Source organism: Gopherus evgoodei, chromosome 9 (assembly GCF_007399415.2).
Source record: "Gopherus evgoodei ecotype Sinaloan lineage chromosome 9, rGopEvg1_v1.p, whole genome shotgun sequence".
Taxonomy (NCBI): domain Eukaryota; kingdom Metazoa; phylum Chordata; order Testudines; family Testudinidae; genus Gopherus; species Gopherus evgoodei.
In genome coordinates this window covers 69,414,827-69,433,491 of record NC_044330.1, presented here as the reverse complement: position 1 = coordinate 69,433,491, position 18,665 = coordinate 69,414,827, and the positions used below count along the sequence as shown (strand labels likewise).

Below are 18,665 nucleotides of genomic sequence, written 5' to 3'. Positions count from 1 at the left end.
GTGGTCACTCTAAAACTGGAACCTGGAGATGGAGGGAAAAATGGAATCTGGTCCCCTTCCTACTCCTCCACCCTGAAACCTAGTGGTTTGGGAAAAGTGGCACCTGGATTCTAAGCACCTTGGGTTTGGATTTTGATCCTACAGACCCCAAACCCAACCTACAAGGCTTTGCAAAACCCCACCCACACCTTGTGGTGTCTCCCTTTAACATAAGCCCAAGTTAAAAATAGATCTTTTCTGGGAGAGAGGGCTTCTGTCCTGAGATTCTGTCATGGTGGGAAGTTTTATGGCTGGTTATAAACTCTATCCCAGTGGGAATTTGTGATGGTGAGGACGGCTCAGCCATCTGTGCTCTGTCACAGTAATTATGTTCCTGTATGTAGCAATTGCACAGGTGAACACTGTGTATAGGTGCCCTCAGTAAGGCCTAAGCAAGGTCAAAACAAATCAAATCAAACATTCTAATCTCTTCAGTACTGAATTTGCTGCAGAACTGCCTGATCTGCCCACACAAAGCGGTTGGAGCGCCTGCTTTCGGACAACAGGGAAACAAACAAATCTGTGGCAGAGAGACATTGGCAGCCAAAGACAGTAGGGTACGATGGAGCTACCCCCAAGATGAGGGAGTAGCTCTGATGAGGGGGAGGGAGAATGGGAGGAGGAGGAGGAGAAAAGGGTGGCCTGTCTCTTTAAGGGGGCAGGCTGTCAATCAGAAAGTCCTTTTCTTTGCTGGAGAAGAGGCCAAAGATATTCAGAGAGACAAAGTAAAGCGAAGAGAGAGGCAAGGATTGTTCCAGCTGAACAAAGCAAGGCAGAAAGGGAAAAGAGGTGACAGGGATTTGACTGAGTCCAGAGGCAATGGGTGAGTATGAGAGGGAACTTTCCAAACTTTCCAGCTAACACAAAAGGAGATTCTTTAAATCCAAGATTTCAAGGAGCGGGGGAGATACTAATGCTGTATTATTTTGTTTGAGCTAAACTTTCCTTCCTAGCAGGATGGTGAGACTTTAAGGGCTTTTGATCAGCTTGTTCCAAGCGCCTGGGGAGTTCCAGCAAGGAGGTGCCAAGCTGTAACTGACTAGGTTGGGTGCCCTCCTGCCAGCAGCATGGAGCCTTGCTGCCCTCCAGTTTCTAAGTTACCAAGTTTTGTTATTGAACTGTTGTAGGTGCAGACTGGAGTGACGAGAAAGGGGCTGTGGGTCAGAGGGGAGCCTGCTTTGGGTGGGATATGCCTCCAAGCTAAATGTCCTAGCTTGGAAAAGAAATTCTGCTGGTGCTGTTATGGGACAGTGATAGCTGCTCCACAGCAACAGTTGCAACTGGGTTTCTGTTTAAAGCTAAATTATGCATCCTCCTCTAAAATCCATATCCATAGTCAGATCGGCTTGAAAACCAGAGTGCCAATTCCGGGGCCAGGGGAGCATACGTGGGTCTAGTTTGAAGTGATCTGATCTAGAGGCTCCTGCTAATTTTAATGTAGTTGTCAGTTCTCTCTCAAAATCCACATTGTACTCGAGAAGTGACCGGTGGGTCATCAATGTTTCCATGCTGCCACCACCTTGTATGACACAGAACCTTTCCTGGATCATCTCCATGGCCAGCCCCCCAACCCTACACAGCTGATTCCCCTCTCTCTATTTCATTCTGCACACCCCGTGAGAACCCCTGCTTTGATTCCTGGAGGCTGGTTCAGCAATGATGTGACTCCAGGGCCTCCAACTTCCTGGGTCCTCATGATGCTTTGCTCCGAGGTCAGCCGGCTCCATGGGAGGAGCTGTGGCACTGGCCGCCATGGCTCTGTCCCAGATCTGCTTTCAATGTAAAACTCCTTGTGGGGAAGGTGGAGGGGCAGACGGCATGTGCAGGATTGAAGGAAATGGAGTGTCAGTCAGGGAAGGTCTCTGGTGAGGAGGGACAGATGAGAGGGATGGGGATGAAGGGAGATATTGTAGACTCCTACTGCCAGGATACTGGGGCCAGGAGGAGACATATCCAGCTGACCAGTCCTTCAGTTTGGAACTGGACTCCCTGCATACGGGAGCTTCTGAACAGGAAGGCTGGAGAACCAGAGAGAGATCAACCATCAGGTTACAGATAGGGAATATAGGGTACATCTGCACTGCTGTGAAGCCGCAGCGGCACGGGCTTCAGCGTGGGCTGTACAAGCCTGCCCAGGACCCTGCCTAATTACTTGAGGCTTCACTGCACCAATACCCAAGCGAGCTACATTAAAGCTATCTCAGGTATGTCTATACTAGTTGCAGTCGCACCCTATACATTGCAGTATAGACAAACCCCCAGTGATCATATGTTTTATCTTTAGAGGGGTGGCATGGTCTAGTGATTAAGGCCAGGGACCAGGAATCCAGGGTTCCAGTCCCAGCTATGCCCCTCAAGTGTTGTGTGACCTTTGGCAAACAACCTAGTGTTCAGTGCCTCCGTTTCCCCATCTGGAAAACAGGGATAATAACTATTACCTGCTTCACAGGGCTGTTGTGTGAATTAATTCAAAGTCTGGAAAGTGCTTTGAGGTGCTCAGAAGAAACATGCTGTCTAATTAGGAAGTGCTACTGTGACAGGTTTATAAGGATCCCTGAGTGCTTTACACTCAGTTAGCTAGCCAGATGATCACTTTATACCCCCCACTTAAATTCAGCCACCACTGGGGAGAAACATGGCAGCTATTTTAACAGTGCTCAGCAACTTATAGGGCAAGAAGTGAAGATTATGGTATTTAATGGAAACCACAGGGGGAGCTGAGGAGTGAAATAATTCTCATTTTCACAGTCAACCTTTCCAGCATTAATTTGATGGTTTAAAAAAGGCTACTGCTTTTTTTTTTTGATGCAACATTTTTTTGATGCAATATTGTTAATTTCCTCCTAACAGTTGAAGCTTTGCATCAGGAAGTCCAAAGCTCTCTTCTGGGTCTGAGTCCAGTGGCCATTTCCTTGGCAACCAGACAAGATGCTTCATTCTGGGATAACCTGGCAACTGTTTGCTCAGATCTGGGAGCTTTGGACACCACAGCAGGAATGGGGTGGAGCTGAGGAGTGGGGATGGAGGCAAAAGGCAGGTGCAGTCACACCAAGGCCATAGGCCTAGAACAGACCCAACAGCAAGGCTAGTGAGGAATGAAGGAGGTTGCTTGTGTGGTTAGAAATGTGATGCTGTACAATGGTACCTTCCTGCTCCCCAGACCAGCTCCCTGGCGGGCTTTGAGTCTGTTCTGCTGAGTTTGCTGATGCAATCATGTGAGCTTTGCTGTTCACGGGCTCTGCATCATCATCAGAACTGGCTGTTAAATTCCAGGGACAGGGGCTTTATTCGTGGCCATGATGTAGGAGACAGCAAGAAAACAGAGGCTGGGGCCATATCCATTCCTGGACTGAGCCCTTGAAGCTGGTCCCCTGGTTTTCAGACTCCAGCCAGGTGCAGAACTGTATTAGAAATACCTGTCTTTGGCTTGCAAGGGGAGCCAGGGGCTGTGGAATGGCCTGGGCAGGGGGGACCATGGGAAATTGCTGATGCCCTGTTACTGAGTCTCTTTCCTGGCCAGAACGGCACTCTAGGGACGCTCACTTTCTGCCCTTTCCAAGCTGCAGCCAGGGAGTGACCACAGACTGATCTGAATTTCCGGCACAGGCAGAGGCTGCAGGGAGAGGATAGCCCTCTTCTGCATCCTCACTTCCTGCATCCTTCCCAGAGAGCACAAGGCCCCGTGTCTGCCTCTGGGGAGGAGGGCCGGGGTCACTAGTCCACTTGGAGTGATAGAGACAGAGATGGAGCCCCATGGGCTCTGTCAGGGAGACCAGTAGCTTGCCTCTGAAGAGCTGGCAGAGACTTCTGCAGTCTGCCAAGGGAAACAGGCTGTGAGGACCTGCAGCCTACCTGGGGGTAATCTGGGGAGTGTGAGGGGCATCTGCCCCTAGGCACTGGCTGGTCTCTGATAAAAGAACCTTCTTTTGCCTTCCCCACTTGTGTTGCTCCAGAGGTCTATGCTAAGGGGAGATGGGGCTGCATTTAGCACCATGGCCCCAGTAATAATCATAAGGTATCTTAACCCGGGGCAGTCTTGCAGGCTTGTGCTGCTCGGAGGAGACCACCTGGGATGGTTTTCTACCTTTTAACATTAGCCAGGATCGCCAGGGCCCGGGAGCTTTGGCTGATCCTGGGCAGCCCCTGGGGTCTCTCCCCAGCTGGTGAAGGGCTGCCCACAGGAAGCCACGCTCCCCTAATCCCAGCACCGGCTCTCTGCTGGAGTTTGTTAGAGTGGCTGCATGGGGGCCTCACAGAAGAGGCTTTGTCCCGACTGGGGATCTATAGGGCTGTGAGGCCCTTGTTTGTCTCTGGCACCTCCTGGCAATATGCAGTTACCTCACTGCTCTGCACCCCCTCCTCGCCCACCCCTGTACCAGTCAGGGCTGGGCTAGCACACTGGACCTTTCAGCACTCATCAGCCTCGTCAATGGGATCACTGTGTGGGGGGAGTTTTCGGGGGGGCGGTGGGTGGCAGAGGCTGGGGGTGTTGCACTGCCGGGAATGGGAGGGTCTGTGACTTGGAGAGACAGGGCTTCTAGTTCAATGGCTCATCCTGTTGTTTTGGCCTTATTGTTCTACCCCATTCGTCAGCTGGGCTGAGGTACAAGGCTGGGAATTGTGCTGATACAAGGGGCTCTTTCTCTTACCCCCTTCACAAGAAGCCTTCCCCGCCTCCCTTCAGTTGTGTCCCAGATTCCTGCAGCATGTGACTCACCACTGCCTCCCAGAGCCCCTGTGCTCCCAGGCCAGAGAGGGGCGAGGAGAGCTCCAGGCAGCACTGGGGCAGGATTGGCTCTGCTGAGATGGATCCCAGTACAAGAGGTCCCCAAGAACAATCATCCATCGCTGTGAGGTGTGGACACAATCTACAGTGCAATGTGCAGTGTCTCGGGCACTTCGCTTGCTGCCTCTGGCTGAAACAAAGCAAAACCTGTTCTTGCAAAGTGCCTCCTAGATTGGGACATTCAACCATCTCCAAAGCATCTTGCCTAGATTGCACCTTTCATTGGAGATTAAAACCACGTTGGCCCATTTCCTGGGGTCTATATCCCAAAAACTACCCCTGCAGTCAGTGCCCCCATGGGCAAACTCTGCCAACAGACTAAGGACTGGCTGGGCCAGAGAGACCGAGTTCTTCTCACCTTCCAGAGCAGGGCACCTCCATTAATGGGCAGTGGGATAGAACAGGGGAAGCCTATCTGTGTTTTGTGGCTAGCCAGCAGGTGAGATGATTTCAGGCTCCTGGGCTGGCCAGCCAGCATGCAATTCACGTGCCAAATGTGGAAGAAAGGAGGGCAAATTTTCCCTGCTGCAGCTGCAGTGCTAAGCATTAAAGCCTCAATTCAGGAAAGCACACTGTTAGCGTTAAGCGTAGTGTCTGAATCTCATCCGCTTCAATGGGATTTGAGCACATGCTTAAGGTTAAACCAACTTGCTTAAGCGCCCTTCCCGAATAGGGAGGCTTCACTGAATTGGGGGCTGTCGTAGCTTTCTGAATTTCCTGCAACTGCTCTTCCAAGGGCCATGTCTCCTGAAAGGTGACTGCCTCTCCCAGTGCAGAGCAGGTGGCTCAGGGTGCAAGGAGCTCTCTGAAGATCATCTCATAGCAAATCCTAGGCACTGGAGCCGGAGGAGCACCATGCATCCAGTTCATCTCCCAGGCCAGTTCAGGCTTGTTCCTTACACCCCATTTTCTAGCATTTCCTCCAGTCTGGGTCTGACCGTCCCAGGTGATGGGGCTTCCACCACCTCCCATAGGAATCTATCCCATAACCTGATGCTTTAAAGAAGTCCATCTGGATTTTTCCAGCCTAAATTCCTTCCGTTTTCTGTCCAAAACTACCAGATTTACCCAAGCATTTAGGCTGGGATTGGCAGAGGTTAGGTACCCAAATCCCATTAGGAATTGGGTGCCTAACACCTTTAGTCCCCTCTGATGAGCCTAACCTTTTTGTGTCAGGAAATAGGTATTGAGTGCTCATTGCTGAGAAGCTCAGCAGAGGCTCCTGGGCAGCGATGGATGGGCTGGAAGTGTCTTTGCTTAATGGTAACTATTACTGGCTATTAGCTAGCTATCATCTAGATTAGACAGTGGCCTGCATGTCCCGTTACCTCCCAATTTCCAGGCTGGGTCGGCTAAACAACTTAGGTACAATGTAGGAAGTTAAACTACTTGCTGCAGGTTGCCCGGTCTCACACACACAGGGTCTCCTTCTGATCTCATAGCAGTGTGACTCCCTCGCTACTCCTGGTTTACATCGGTGAATGCAGAATCAGGCCCATGGTCAGTCGTTCATCTTGGATTGGCTCCCAGTCCCTTGCAGTAGCCAACAGAGAGGATGCCAAAACAGGAGCTCAGGCTGCTTGGCTGGGGTGTGGGAGCACATTCCTGGAGAGTGACGTCAATGGGAAGATCATGCTGTCTGATGGAATCCACTTCCATCTCATGCACTGGTCCAGACCTGCTGCAGAATCACCTGTCTGCCATGAGTCACGCATGCCGAGGAGGCCTGCCTGATCCCAGCCTGCCGCTCTCATGGACACAGCCATTCAGGCCCTGCAGCAGCCACCAGCAACATACTGCTGACTGCCGGTGCTGGTTCCAAACCTCTGGTAACTGAATAGTCCGCCCATTGTTCCCTGTTTGCTTCCCCTGGTCCTACTCTGCCCCCGAGCATGGCGAACACGAGGAGCACACACAAGCTGGCAAGGGAAGAACAAAGCCCCATTGTTCTCAGTGCATGAAGGGATCAGTACAGGCTGTAACCTTGCATTGAGGGGAGGGGAGAGCATTCACGCCAGTAACCTTGTGGATATCTTATGGGCCCATTCTTCAGTGGGAAGAGAAAAAACACGGTGGGGTGGAGTAGGGAGGGAAGTGGGTGTTGGAAAATTCCCCGCTGCACAATTCATGGGAAGGGAGCCGGCAGAGAGCAGTGGGTGTCATCTGGACGAACCTTCTTCTTATTAAATCCATCAGTCTTGTGTGTGTTTAGAAAAAGACCAGTACAGCCACGACTCCCAGCTGCAACAGGGGCTTGGCGGGAGATGTGCAAAGCTGTCTGCAATCACCCAATGCTCCAGCCATGTTCACAGGGAGGGACTCTCACAGAAAGGGGAAGAAACAGCAGAGAATGAGGGAAGGAAGCTGCTGCTCTGGAGTAGGATGACCAGACAGAAAGTGTGAAAAATCGGGATGGAGATGGGGGGTAATAGGAGCCTATATAAGAAAAAAGACCCCAAAATCGGGACTCTCCCTATAAAACCAGGACATCTGGTCACTCTACTCTGGGGCGAGTGTGATTTTTCAGGAAGCAGCTGGTTTCAGCTTTGGCTTGAGTTTGTCTTGGGTTTTCTGGTTGTTTTTAACTACTAGAGATTGGCGCTGAACTGGACTCCAGGCTCCAACATCTCCTGCTCTGCACAGGTTCCGAATCCAGAGCTGGATCCAGCATCAGAACTGGATTTGTAGGTGGCCTTGATTTGTGTGATGGGTCAAAACAAAACCTCAGTCTGCACACACCTGAATTTTGCCCGTTTGAGAATTCAGACCCAGACCTCTATCTGGTACCGGAGCAAGTTCCTGCAGATTAAGGGCCTGATATAGTACCTGCAGCTCCAGCTGAAACCAATGGGAGCTGCAGGTGGGTGGCAATTCTGAAAACCAGACCCTAAGTCTAGGCCTCCAGCACACTAGCTATATATAGGCACCACAGCAGAGCCGGGTTCTTTGGGATTACACCTACAACATCAGCACCAATTGCAGGTAAATTGTAAAGAGGCTCAGCTCTGGATGGCATGATGGCTGTATTAGTTAGCAGCTTCAGTTTTATTCAGACTTCCTGCTGAGTGATGGTGTGGGCTGGGGACTTGCTGACATCCAGAAGAAGACACTGAGTGCCACAGTCTTCTGCGTAATTTTCGCTGATTGGTGACTCAAAGTGTAAGAAGGATAGGATGCCAGATCCTCAAAGGCATTAGGCACCTAACTCCCATTGGCTAGATGGGAGTGAGTGTCTTTGAGGGATTTGAGCCAGGATACTGGTTTGTATCAAACGGATTCTTTCTCCTCTTCCCTCTAAGCTGGTGGGAGTGTTGTGTGATAAGCACAGGGCTTGTGTCTGTACATCTTCAGTGCCAAGGTAAACATCATACATTAAAAAAAGTTCTCATCTGTGACTATCACAACAGCTCCCATTATTCATGTGGGAAGCCCTTTTAACATCTCATTTGTCTCTCTCCCTGTGACATTTCACTCAGCTTGGGCCTCAAATGGAGACTAGTCAGTTTCACCTGTGTTGCTAGCAGCTAGTCAATTTCAGTTCCCTGTTCCTGAGCCCTAGGGCAATGCTTTCATTCACAGGCAGAGGAGGCCCACAGGGGACACAATATCCTATCTAATTAACCTAGGAGGGGCGCCCCAGTATTAAAACTTGAGACTTAGATCTTAGCTTCATCTGGTGTTCTTATAGACAGGGCCGCTCAGAGGATTCAGGGGGACTGGGACAAAGCGGGGGAGCTGCAGCGCTTGTACTCACCCAGCGGTGGTCCGGGTCTTCGGCGGCATTTCAGTGGCAGGGGGCCCTTCAGTCTCTCCAGGTCTTTGGCAGCACTGAAGGGCTCCCCGCCGCCGAAATGCCGCCGAAGACCCAGAGCTACTGAAGGGCCCCCTGTCGCTGAAATGCCGAACGAAGACCCAGAGTGACTGAAAGGACACGCGCTGCCGAAGTCCAGGCTGAAGACCCAGAGCGACTGAAGGGCCCCTTGCCACCGAAATGCCAGCTGAAGACACGGACTGCTGCCGGGCCATGGCTTGCGGGGCCCCTACAGGGCCTGGGGCAAATTGCCCCACTTGCACCCCCCCCCCGGGCGGCCCTGTGTACAGAGCAAAGCACCCACAATTGCAGCATCAATGCTGCTGAGTTTGGCTCTCCAGCCCTGCAGATGGATGTTTGCATTTTTCTTAACATTGGGAAAACCATTTTTTTCTTAGTAGGTTATTTAAGCCTCCCTTGTTCCCCACCCTTTATTAGTTTTTATTAATAAAGTTTTCATGGGGTGGAGGGAGAGGATGGCACCTCTAACCTACCTGACAGTGCGCCACCCCTTTGGGATAATGACAGAGCTCTGTGATCGAAATGATTTCTCTCTTCTTCCCTAGGTTGGTTAGAGTGCTGCGCAAGATGTCTGATAGGGGCACCTTTTGCTTCGCTGGTTGCCACTGGCTTGTGTTTCTTTGGGGTAGCACTGTTTTGTGGCTGTGGGCACGAAGCACTCACTGGCACCGAGCGGCTAATTGAGACCTACTTCTCCAAAAACTACCAGGATTATGAGTATCTTATTGACGTGTAAGTATTCGTCTTCTCATGCTCTAGACCCTGATGCCCCTTTCCGGGGCCCGCTTCTCAGCCATCACTCCCTTGGCTTTGGAGGGCTGCACAGGATTCCCATCAGAACTCTGCACTGCTCTGCAGTCGCTCAGGGGCTAGTGTGAAGCTGTAAGAGATGCTGCCTCTCCCTTGGCTACTAAGATAACTCAGTCCCTGCCATCCAGCGAGAATGAGATTGGGGCCAGGATCTGAAGCTGGCTTTCCCACAGGGTTGTGCAGAGCACTAACCACTAGGCTGCAGGGCTGGCAGTGCAGTGAGTCCACGTTCCAGAAAACAGATTCAAAAGGGACTCGAGGTTTTGGGTGCTTAACTTGAGACACTTTGAAGTGGCCTCGTTTTCAGAGGGATGGTGCTCAGCGCTGTCTGAAAATCAGGACCCCTTCAGGATTCTCACACTGGGCACCCAAAAATCAGGGCACCTAACATCACCAGTCACTTTTGAAAATTTAGGCCAGAAACTCTTAAAACTTCTGGGCAATAACTTGCCGTCACCACCTTCACACCCAGCTCTGAACCAGCCCAGGCCTGTTATGGGTTAGCTGGTTATCTTGGTATCAATATGCAGCTGGATTGGGAAACAGGCTCCATGATCCATTTCTCTGGGGTCATTGCTTCTTACACAGGTCAGATGATTCCTTCATCCCAATGGGAAGAATTGGCCTCCTTTGCAAATCTCTGGGCATGCAGTTAGTTCAGCCCTGTTCCCATCGGCTTGGGCTGTTGTTAAGACCCCGTGATCATGGGGCTGTCCATGACTGCCGGATTTGCTTTGAGGCTTGGTGAGACTGCTGAGTATTCTCCCTGCCTGGAGGGGGCCCTTCTTCATCTTGTTTTTTTCACACGTGTTTTCTATCTGACCCTTGCTAGGTACGGTGGATATAGTGTTGGATCCTCTGCTCTCGGTAGGTATGGAGAATGCAGGGTAGCCATACTTGCCAGGTAGAGCAGGTCTCGCTGCCCTCGCTTTACCATGCTCTCTGCCTGGCTTTATACACAGGCATGGGACCAGGTATCTCCTTTTCTCCTTCCCTGCTGTGCCACCCATAAGCCATTCAGGCAGATGCTTTTCCCTACCTCTTGCCTGCTCCATGGGCCATTACCTTTGGGATCTTCCTCATCCTCCCTAGCCTATTCCCCCCTGCTCCTATTTGATGTAGCTTCCTTGATCACTTTAGCCTGATTCTGGAGTGAAGGGGGAGTACCAGAGATCAGAACTTGCTTCTCGGGCTCTAAGTAAGTCCTGGGGAGCTGTTCATATAGGCCATCCTTTGCTCTGTCTTTTCTGGGAGGGGAACTCGCTGCTGGTGGCTCCCAGGAGAGATTCTCTCTGTGGTGCATCCTATCGCTCCCAGGGAGTTTGAAGGAGGAGATCTGCAATGAGAGTTAAGAGGTTATCTTTCTCTCTCTCCCTCCCTCTCTTTGTCTCTGTTTCTTCCCTGTGTCCCCTCCAGGATCCACGCGTTCCAATATGTCATCTATGGAACGGCTTCTTTCTTCTTCCTCTATGGAGCCCTCCTTCTGGCTGAGGGCTTCTACACCACTGGTGCCGTCAGGCAGATCTTTGGCGACTACAAGACCACCATCTGCGGCAAGGGCCTCAGCGCTACGGTAACAGGGGGCCAGAAGGGGAGGGGTTCCAGAGGCCACCATCAAGCTCACTCTTTGGAGCGGGTGTGTCAGTGTTTGGGAAAATGGCTAGGACATCCCGACAAGGTGATCTTAACCAGGGTTTGGCACTAATTCACGTGACTGGAACACTTATGCAGGTTGATATGACTGATGGGCATGAGACTGCAGCCCTGTTCCATCCGGCTGACCGGCTCCAGTGGGAGTTGCGTACCCAGTGGAACGGCTGCACTGATTCGATGGCATCTAAAAGGAAAGCGCACCCCGCCGGCTCAGCTGCCCTGCCACTGGAGGCTCCCCACGGCCAGATGCACTCTTCACCACCCCAGCTACATCTCCTGCCACCTTTGCTGACCTCTTACTTGTTAACCCCTTCCCCACCCTTATTCTCCCTCTATTCAAGCCCCTGCATTGTTTCTATTTGCAGGAGGTTGCACTTTAATTTTAATGTTTAAACAAAAAGCATTTTGTTTGAAGTCAGTTGATTTCACTGGCAGTTGCAGGGGCCCTGTCACCTCACAGGATTCAGCCCCGGAGGTTATCAGTGATTATTATTTGTATTGCAATAGTCCCTGTAGGCCCGGATCAGGGCCCCATTGTGCTGGGTGCTCCACATAACCCAAAGATACTCCCTCCCCACAAACATATGTATTCTGCATTGTGTTTGTGCAGTGGTCTGGTGGGGCAGGGTGTTTAGATATTATTTAATAACCAATACGGAATGGGTCTGTTGGCAGTCCTCCTCTCTCAAAGGCAGCAGTGACTCTGGCAATCTGCCTCCACTGGTGGCCTCCACTGCAGCTGACTAAGATTCATGACTCGTGACTTTGCGGGGTCACAAGTTTTAGGATTGTTCAGCTTGAGTCACCTTAAAAGGGTCTGCTTTTCAGAAAGGGCTGAGCTCCAGTCCTCTGACAGCCAGGCCCTGTTGCCGTGTCTCAAACTGAGTCCCCGAAATTCAGTAGCCACGTTTCAAAACCTTGGCCACTGTGCAATGACAGGGCAATCGTGGACGTGACAGTGCCGCAGTGAAACATCAGGAGGTGTCTGAAGGTAGGGAGATCAGGCAGTGCTAAAGCAGTTAGAAGGAGAGTTTTATAGCTTGACTGTCAAACAAATTGTTTCTTGTTCAAACATCCAACATTAAGCCAATACTACAGCAAGTGCCAGCAGTTCTCTACGAGTCCGATCCTACAAGGGGCTTGAAAACTGGGGGTTGAGGTTAGGTTTAACACCTCTCAGGACTGGGCCATCTGACAGCATGTCCCATATGTTATTAGACACAACGCAGCTTTTTAGGCTTTAATCCCAATTTTAATTCAAAACGTTCATTTCATCCGCAATTCCCAGCTTACAGAAACAGTGAAGGGTGCTCCTGGCCTTGGGGAATTGAGCAGAACGGATGCGATTTCCTTTTAAGATCATTTATTTTGCACCTCGTGGGCCAGATTTTCAATATTGGGTGGCTACAACTGCACTCACTGGTTTGCACACACTGCTTATGCCCATAGTACAGTTTGCCCCTGCACTGAAGGCTGCACAAGGCCCAGCTATGCCCATCGGTCAATTTCACGCACAGATCCCCAGTATGTGTCTGTACAAATCAAGGATTGGCACATGCCTGTGGCGAGTGAAATACTGCCCAGGCCAGGTGTGTAGATAGATACCCATCCACACACTAGATTAGATATTGGCACACAGGAATTAGCCAGGTGCAAGAACACGTGCACAGTTGCGTGTGCCTAACTTTGAAAATTTGGCTCCACTTAAATATATTTTTTCAATTGTGAGTGTGTGTCTATTTACAGGTGTGCGCCTGTGTGCATATTGATATTGATGCATGGTACAGACACACACACACAACACACATGGCGTCAGTTCTCTAGCCTTCCCACAGGCAGACAACTGCCCTGTTGTGTCTGCTGGAGGTGCTTTCTCTTTCCTTCCGATTGGTGGAGATCCTTGCATTGCATCTCATGTCAGGCTGCTTGCAGATCTCCAGTCTCATGCTCTCATGTCTGAAGGCTCTGGCAGCACATTAACCGTTCTCCTGCCATCTTGCTTGTCTTGACCATTTCAGTTTGTGGGCATCACCTATGCCCTGACCGTCGTCTGGCTCCTGGTGTTTGCCTGCTCTGCTGTGCCCGTCTACATTTACTTCAACACCTGGACAACATGCCAGTCCATTGCCTTCCCCACCAAGACCTCTGCCAGTATAGGCACGCTGTGTGCTGATGCCAGGATGTATGGTGAGCCGTGGATTGCGTCTCTCTCTAATAAGCACCATTTTTTCAAAGACAGAGGAACAGACCCAGGTCCCATTGAAGTCAGTGGCAAGACTCCCACTGACTCCAGCAGCCCCCAGATTTGGTTTTGCGTTCTAGACATTCTTGAAGAAAAGCCAATGATGCGGCAGGGAATTATGAGCAGAGACGTTTGGGTGAGATCAGCAGGGTCTTGGAAGGGTGATGTGACAGAATTTGGGGTGGATAGAACAGATGGCAGATATAGCAGAATTTGGGTGGAGGCACTTGCTGCTAGATGTATCTCAAACACTGAGGGTCTGTTTACACGGCAACCATAGGTTTGACTGCAGCTTGTGTAGACATACCCAAGCTAGCTTTAACCAGCTAACTCGGAGTTACCTGTGGCCTGTGGAGGCACAGCAACATGGTCTTCAGCATGGGCCACACACCTGAGTATTCACCAGGTGGGCTTGTACTGCCCAGGCAAAAGGCATCCTGCCGCTGCTTCTCTGCATCTGTCGCCAAAGCCAGCTGGATAAAGCGCAGTCATGCCCCATGTTGCAGTGTATTCATACCATTAGAATAGAATGCCTTTCTTTCACTCTCATGTCTAAGTAACTGACCTGCCTTTCCCACTTTCTACATACATTAGTGGCTCACAATGGGGAAGATTGAGCAAGGTTTCTTGTGCCCTGTGGGTTCCACTCAGCTCATCCTGGATGACTTTTGTGTCTTATGTAGGTGTCCCTTCCATGGAATGCTTTCACGGAAAGGTGTGCGGCTCAAACCTTTGTCCATCTGTAAGACCCTGAGGTGAGTGCACCGCTGGGCATGCCAGCCATTCCTTCTGAGGCAGGCATTTGGATCAGGAGAGGCAAAGACGTTTGGCACACATCAGCCATCTTGGAGTTCTCCGGTGCCAAGGAGCCAGACCCTATTGCGTGGGTTGCATTATGAATTGGATGTATAGAGGGCTGGGTGAAAAGGTAGGTTGGTTTTTGAAAGCAGGGAGCATGGCCCCTTGTGCTTGTGTAGCGCAATGGCACATTTTGACTGCTATCACAATCTAAATGATAATAAAATCATGTGATGTCACATCTCATTTTAGAGGCAGTGGGCTCCAAGCTGGATGTGATCACAGAATTAGCAAGCCATGTTTTCCTTTCACCTCACATCAGTGTAATTCCTTGAAGTCAGTGTGTTTGCAATGGTGCAAGTGAGATCAGAATCAGTTCCAGTGAGATTAGAAGAGTTGACATAATCTGGTTTAATGTCAATACAAGCAACATAGGGTTGCTGGTGACAATCTCTCTCTAAGTGAGCAAAATATGAATCCTTCAGGTCAGACGCTGGGTTGTTTGGATGAAACAGGGTAGCAAAGCCTAAAACACTGAATACGACCAACATAGACAATGAATTATTGAGGAGACCACATTGAGGAGCCCAAGATTAACTAGGAGGTGGCCATGTTGTATAGGACAGAGATCTATTGTTGGAAAAGCCAACAGAGAGCACATCTGTCTATGGTGCACATCTGTCCTCCGTCACTGTAGTATCAGGCAGCTCTCAGTATCCCTGTGGGGTAGGGAAAGTCCCATTATCACATTTTACAGATGACAGTCTAGGCAGAGAGATTAAGTGATTTATGCAAGGTTGCAAATGAAGTCGGTAGCAGAAGGACATGAGCCCAGGTCTCCTAAGTCCTAGGCTGGTGCCCTAACCACTGGAGCATCCTCCCTCACTGAATGGAGATAGAACACCCTTCTTTCCCCTGGACTAGGCAATCCACACAGGACACCACTGGAAGTCCACAGGTAGAGCAATTTATAGAAGGGTCAAAGCTGGATGAATATGAATGTGCCTAAAGCAGACCCTCATGCCCATCACTGCCAAGTGCTGCTGGGACTGTAGATGCCATCTCACTGACTGGCTCCACAGATTCAGTCCAATTTAGTGAAGAGAGGCCTGTTTGCAGATACCTTGTGGAAACCCCCTTTGTCTCTGCTATCTGGGAAGCATCTATAAATGGCGACTCATTGTTTTATTCCCTTGCAGTTCCAAATGACCTTCCACCTGTTTATTGCCGCATTTGTTGGTGCTGCAGCCACGCTGGTTTCACTGGTGAGTCAATGCTCCACCAAAAACTTCTCTTCTCATCCTAAGAGATGCTGTTAGGAGGTGAGATCATTAAAGCAAGGCAGCTGATAGGCAAGAAACTCACTTAATACAGAGTGCCTGGTTATTTCTTCCTCTTGCTCACTGGAGCAGAGCCGTGATTTTTAGAACCAAGAAGGTAGCAGGAGAAGTTGCTGCTGGAAGGTGGGGATCATAAGGAGAGGTGGATAGTGTCATAGAATCACAGATGACAAGATTGGATGTGACCATCCGGCCCATTTAATCCAACCCCCTGCAACAAGCACTCTGCTGTATTGTATGCAGCCGTTCCCTGAACACCTCACGTAACTTACATTTCATCAGACACATTCCATGCTAGTGTTTTTGCACCAGTACTGCTGGTGAATGGGCTACTGAAACTGTTGGGAAAATTGACCATTCCTTGAAAACTGACTATGCCTTGGTAAACTTATTGCTGGTCCAACTAATTGAAAGGCATCCAAAAAGCCTGGAGAAGAGTGACTGACTGGTGTTAAGAAGGGCATCGCAGGCATCCAGGAGAGAGATGTCTAATCAGTTTGAAAGGGGCTGGGGCTTATGAACAGAGTAGGCCAGATCCTCAGCTGGTGTAGATCAACATGGCTTCATTGATGTCTGTGGATTTACACCATCTGGGGTTCTGGCCCAGCCCTGTTTCACTGCACACAGAATGTTGGTTTGAATCTTCCTATCTCTCACTTGCTCTTTTTCCTCCACCACAGCTCACTTACATGATTGCCGCTACTTACAATTTTGCCGTCCTCAAACTCATGGGCCGAGGCACAAAGTTCTAGTCTGCCAGAGGGAGACGGGATATCCAAAATGCCCTTTTTTCTCTAACCACGAGGCTTTAACAATGCAGCCACCCAATACCAGATCTCCTACTTTAACTCCATCTTCACCGCTGACTCCCCCTCTTCTTCCTCTATTGTATCCATCATGATGAGCATCACAAGGACAGGGAGACTCCCAACGATGGATACGTCCTCATGCACTTTTCTCTTGGTGTATGTCTGCAGCTATGTTGCTTTGCAGCAAGTTTTGCTGGGAATAGGGAAAGTTAAACGAAGAGGATTTCCTGCAAGGCCAAAAACAGGAAAACGCAGATGTGGGATGACTCCAACTTCCTGACACTTCCTAGAAATAGGAATGAGCCTTTCTGCTTCTGGGAGGCAGGAATCAATGTTGGTTGCTCTATTATGAGTGAGAAAGATGCTGCATGCTACACAGAGAGAGGAGGAAGTGGCCTGGCCTTGATTCCATCACTAGAGACTCTGCTTGTTATAAAAGACACAGAATTTGCTTCTATCTTCATACTGCAGATGGAGAAGAAGAGGACTTCCCCATGGTAAAGAAAGAGAATTTACCTTAATCTGCATGCTGCAACCAGGGGGTTTAGAGCAAGGATCTTCCCAATACGGGGAGAGAGCACAGACCCCGATGCTCATAGAATCCCACTTCCTTAACACAGCCGCCCCTACTTAAAGCATAAAGGAGCTTGGTGTCTCTGTAGACGAAGGGGACTCTTGGTCTTACACCTCAGCAGAAATAGGATTAGAATTGTCTCAGCATTGCATGGGAGCCACTCCCTATGTCCCCTACTGCAGGTCCTAAGCAGTAGGGGAGAGGTGGATACCAGCTTGGACTAGAGGGACTTCTCTAACCAAGGGCCTGAGAGTGTAAACCCAGAAAGGTCCCTTTTGTAGACAGGGGATAACTCTTTGAACTGTATGTCTTTTCGCATCTTTCCTCTTGTAACCAGCTGTGCAACTGAACTCTGTCATACTTTCACAATGGTGCTCTTCTCTTTGGGTGACGTTTGCTTCCATAATGTTCTGTAAATCGAAGATCTTGATTTGTTTCCAATGCGTACCAAATTTAACCTTTTTCCCACTCCCAGCCCTCCCTTTTTCTCAATGGTTTCCCAAGAGCCAGGCCGTATATTTTGAAACTGGCCAAAACCTGAAAGATTCAGTATCTCCTTTTGACCATGGCCAGTCATTCAGAAGGCAATTAAATAAATTACTAAGGGGGGCACAGCACATTCTGCATGATTGGATTTACACAGTCTTTAAATATGGCCATTTCTGTGCAATTCCAAACCCTCCAGCTTCCATTTAGGTGTTTGTCACTGGGCAAGTTTATGAGCCAATGTTTGCGTATGCAGCCAAACTTAGAATGAGATTTCGATGTTTCCCTTTTCATTGGAGACACCAGGATGGGGAAAGGATCGTATTATTTCAACATGCTCAAGCGGGGGCAAGGTTCCAAATGAGAAGCTGCTCCCCTTTGTAGACTGATCATTGCCAGAAGTTCTCAGCAGTCAAACAACCACAGCGGCCCACAGACAGAGAGTAAAAAGTCCATGTCTGCTGAATATTCCTAGTTCCAGCCTTTCCCCTTCTGTTTTTATTAACTGTAGGTCAGGAAATTTGGCTTGGTTTTATTTATTGAAGAAACTACTTTCAGTGGCAGACTGTAGCTCCTTCATTGCAGCAATTCTGACACTGGTTTCAGCAGGGACAGGGTCAGCCAGCAGTGCTGCCAAGCAGGGAGCATGGTGCATCTTTGTCACCATGTATGCTGAAATAGATTGGTTAGACTCCCCAGTGCACATAGGTTTGGGGAGCAGGTGGGATAGGGTGGAATGGGGTGGAAAGAAACCAGTCAAGATCAGGAAAATGAAGTCTTGTATTTTGTATTGATTTAATAACATAACAAATAACCAACCCCTCTCTCCCCTACCCCCCTGGAACCCAAACACACCCACAAAATGAAAGTTAATCAACTGAAAGTGTTTCCTTCATTTCTGATCTAGAATTTCAACTTTTTAACCAATAAAAAAGAGCAAGTTTTTAGAGACTTATCTTACAAGGTGTATTTTATAAAATTAAAGAAAATAAATTAAAATTAAGACCATTCTGAACCTGCTTGTCCACCTGTCTGTCTGGGATGGCCGCCAGGCTGGACACAAAGGAGACTGCATCCTGGTGAGCTTGCTTTGATAATAACTCTTTGATGTCACACCAGATGGAAGCAGAAGCACTGGCCCTGCTGCACAATACGCTAGACATGTCCCTGTAGAAACCTAGGCCCAGAGCCTCAAAGGTATTTAGGCACCTAACTCCCATTGATTTCACCTAAATACCTTTGAGGATTTTCACCCTAGCACCTGGCATCTGAAAGACATGACTGAAAAAATACAAA

The 18,665-nt window shown here is 49.5% G+C and overlaps 1 protein-coding gene across 2 annotated transcripts; it reads left to right on the top strand.

Moving 5' to 3' along the window:
• The first annotated feature begins 719 nt into the window (after nt 1–719).
• On the top strand, nt 720–18,377 carry PLP1 (proteolipid protein 1). 2 transcript variants are annotated; one of them, XM_030575758.1, is made up of 7 exons: nt 720–862; nt 9,203–9,389; nt 10,884–11,040; nt 13,139–13,307; nt 14,046–14,117; nt 15,360–15,425; nt 16,181–18,377. In XM_030575758.1, the coding sequence occupies exons 1-5, from the start codon at nt 859–861 to the stop codon at nt 14,114–14,116; spliced, it is 588 nt and encodes a 195-aa protein (XP_030431618.1). In that variant the 5' UTR covers nt 720–858; the 3' UTR covers nt 14,117; nt 15,360–15,425; nt 16,181–18,377. The 2 variants fall into 2 exon arrangements, with proteins under 2 accessions (XP_030431618.1, XP_030431617.1); XM_030575757.1 differs by having other exon boundaries at nt 10,884–11,145.
• The last annotated feature ends 288 nt before the right edge of the window (nt 18,378–18,665 follow it).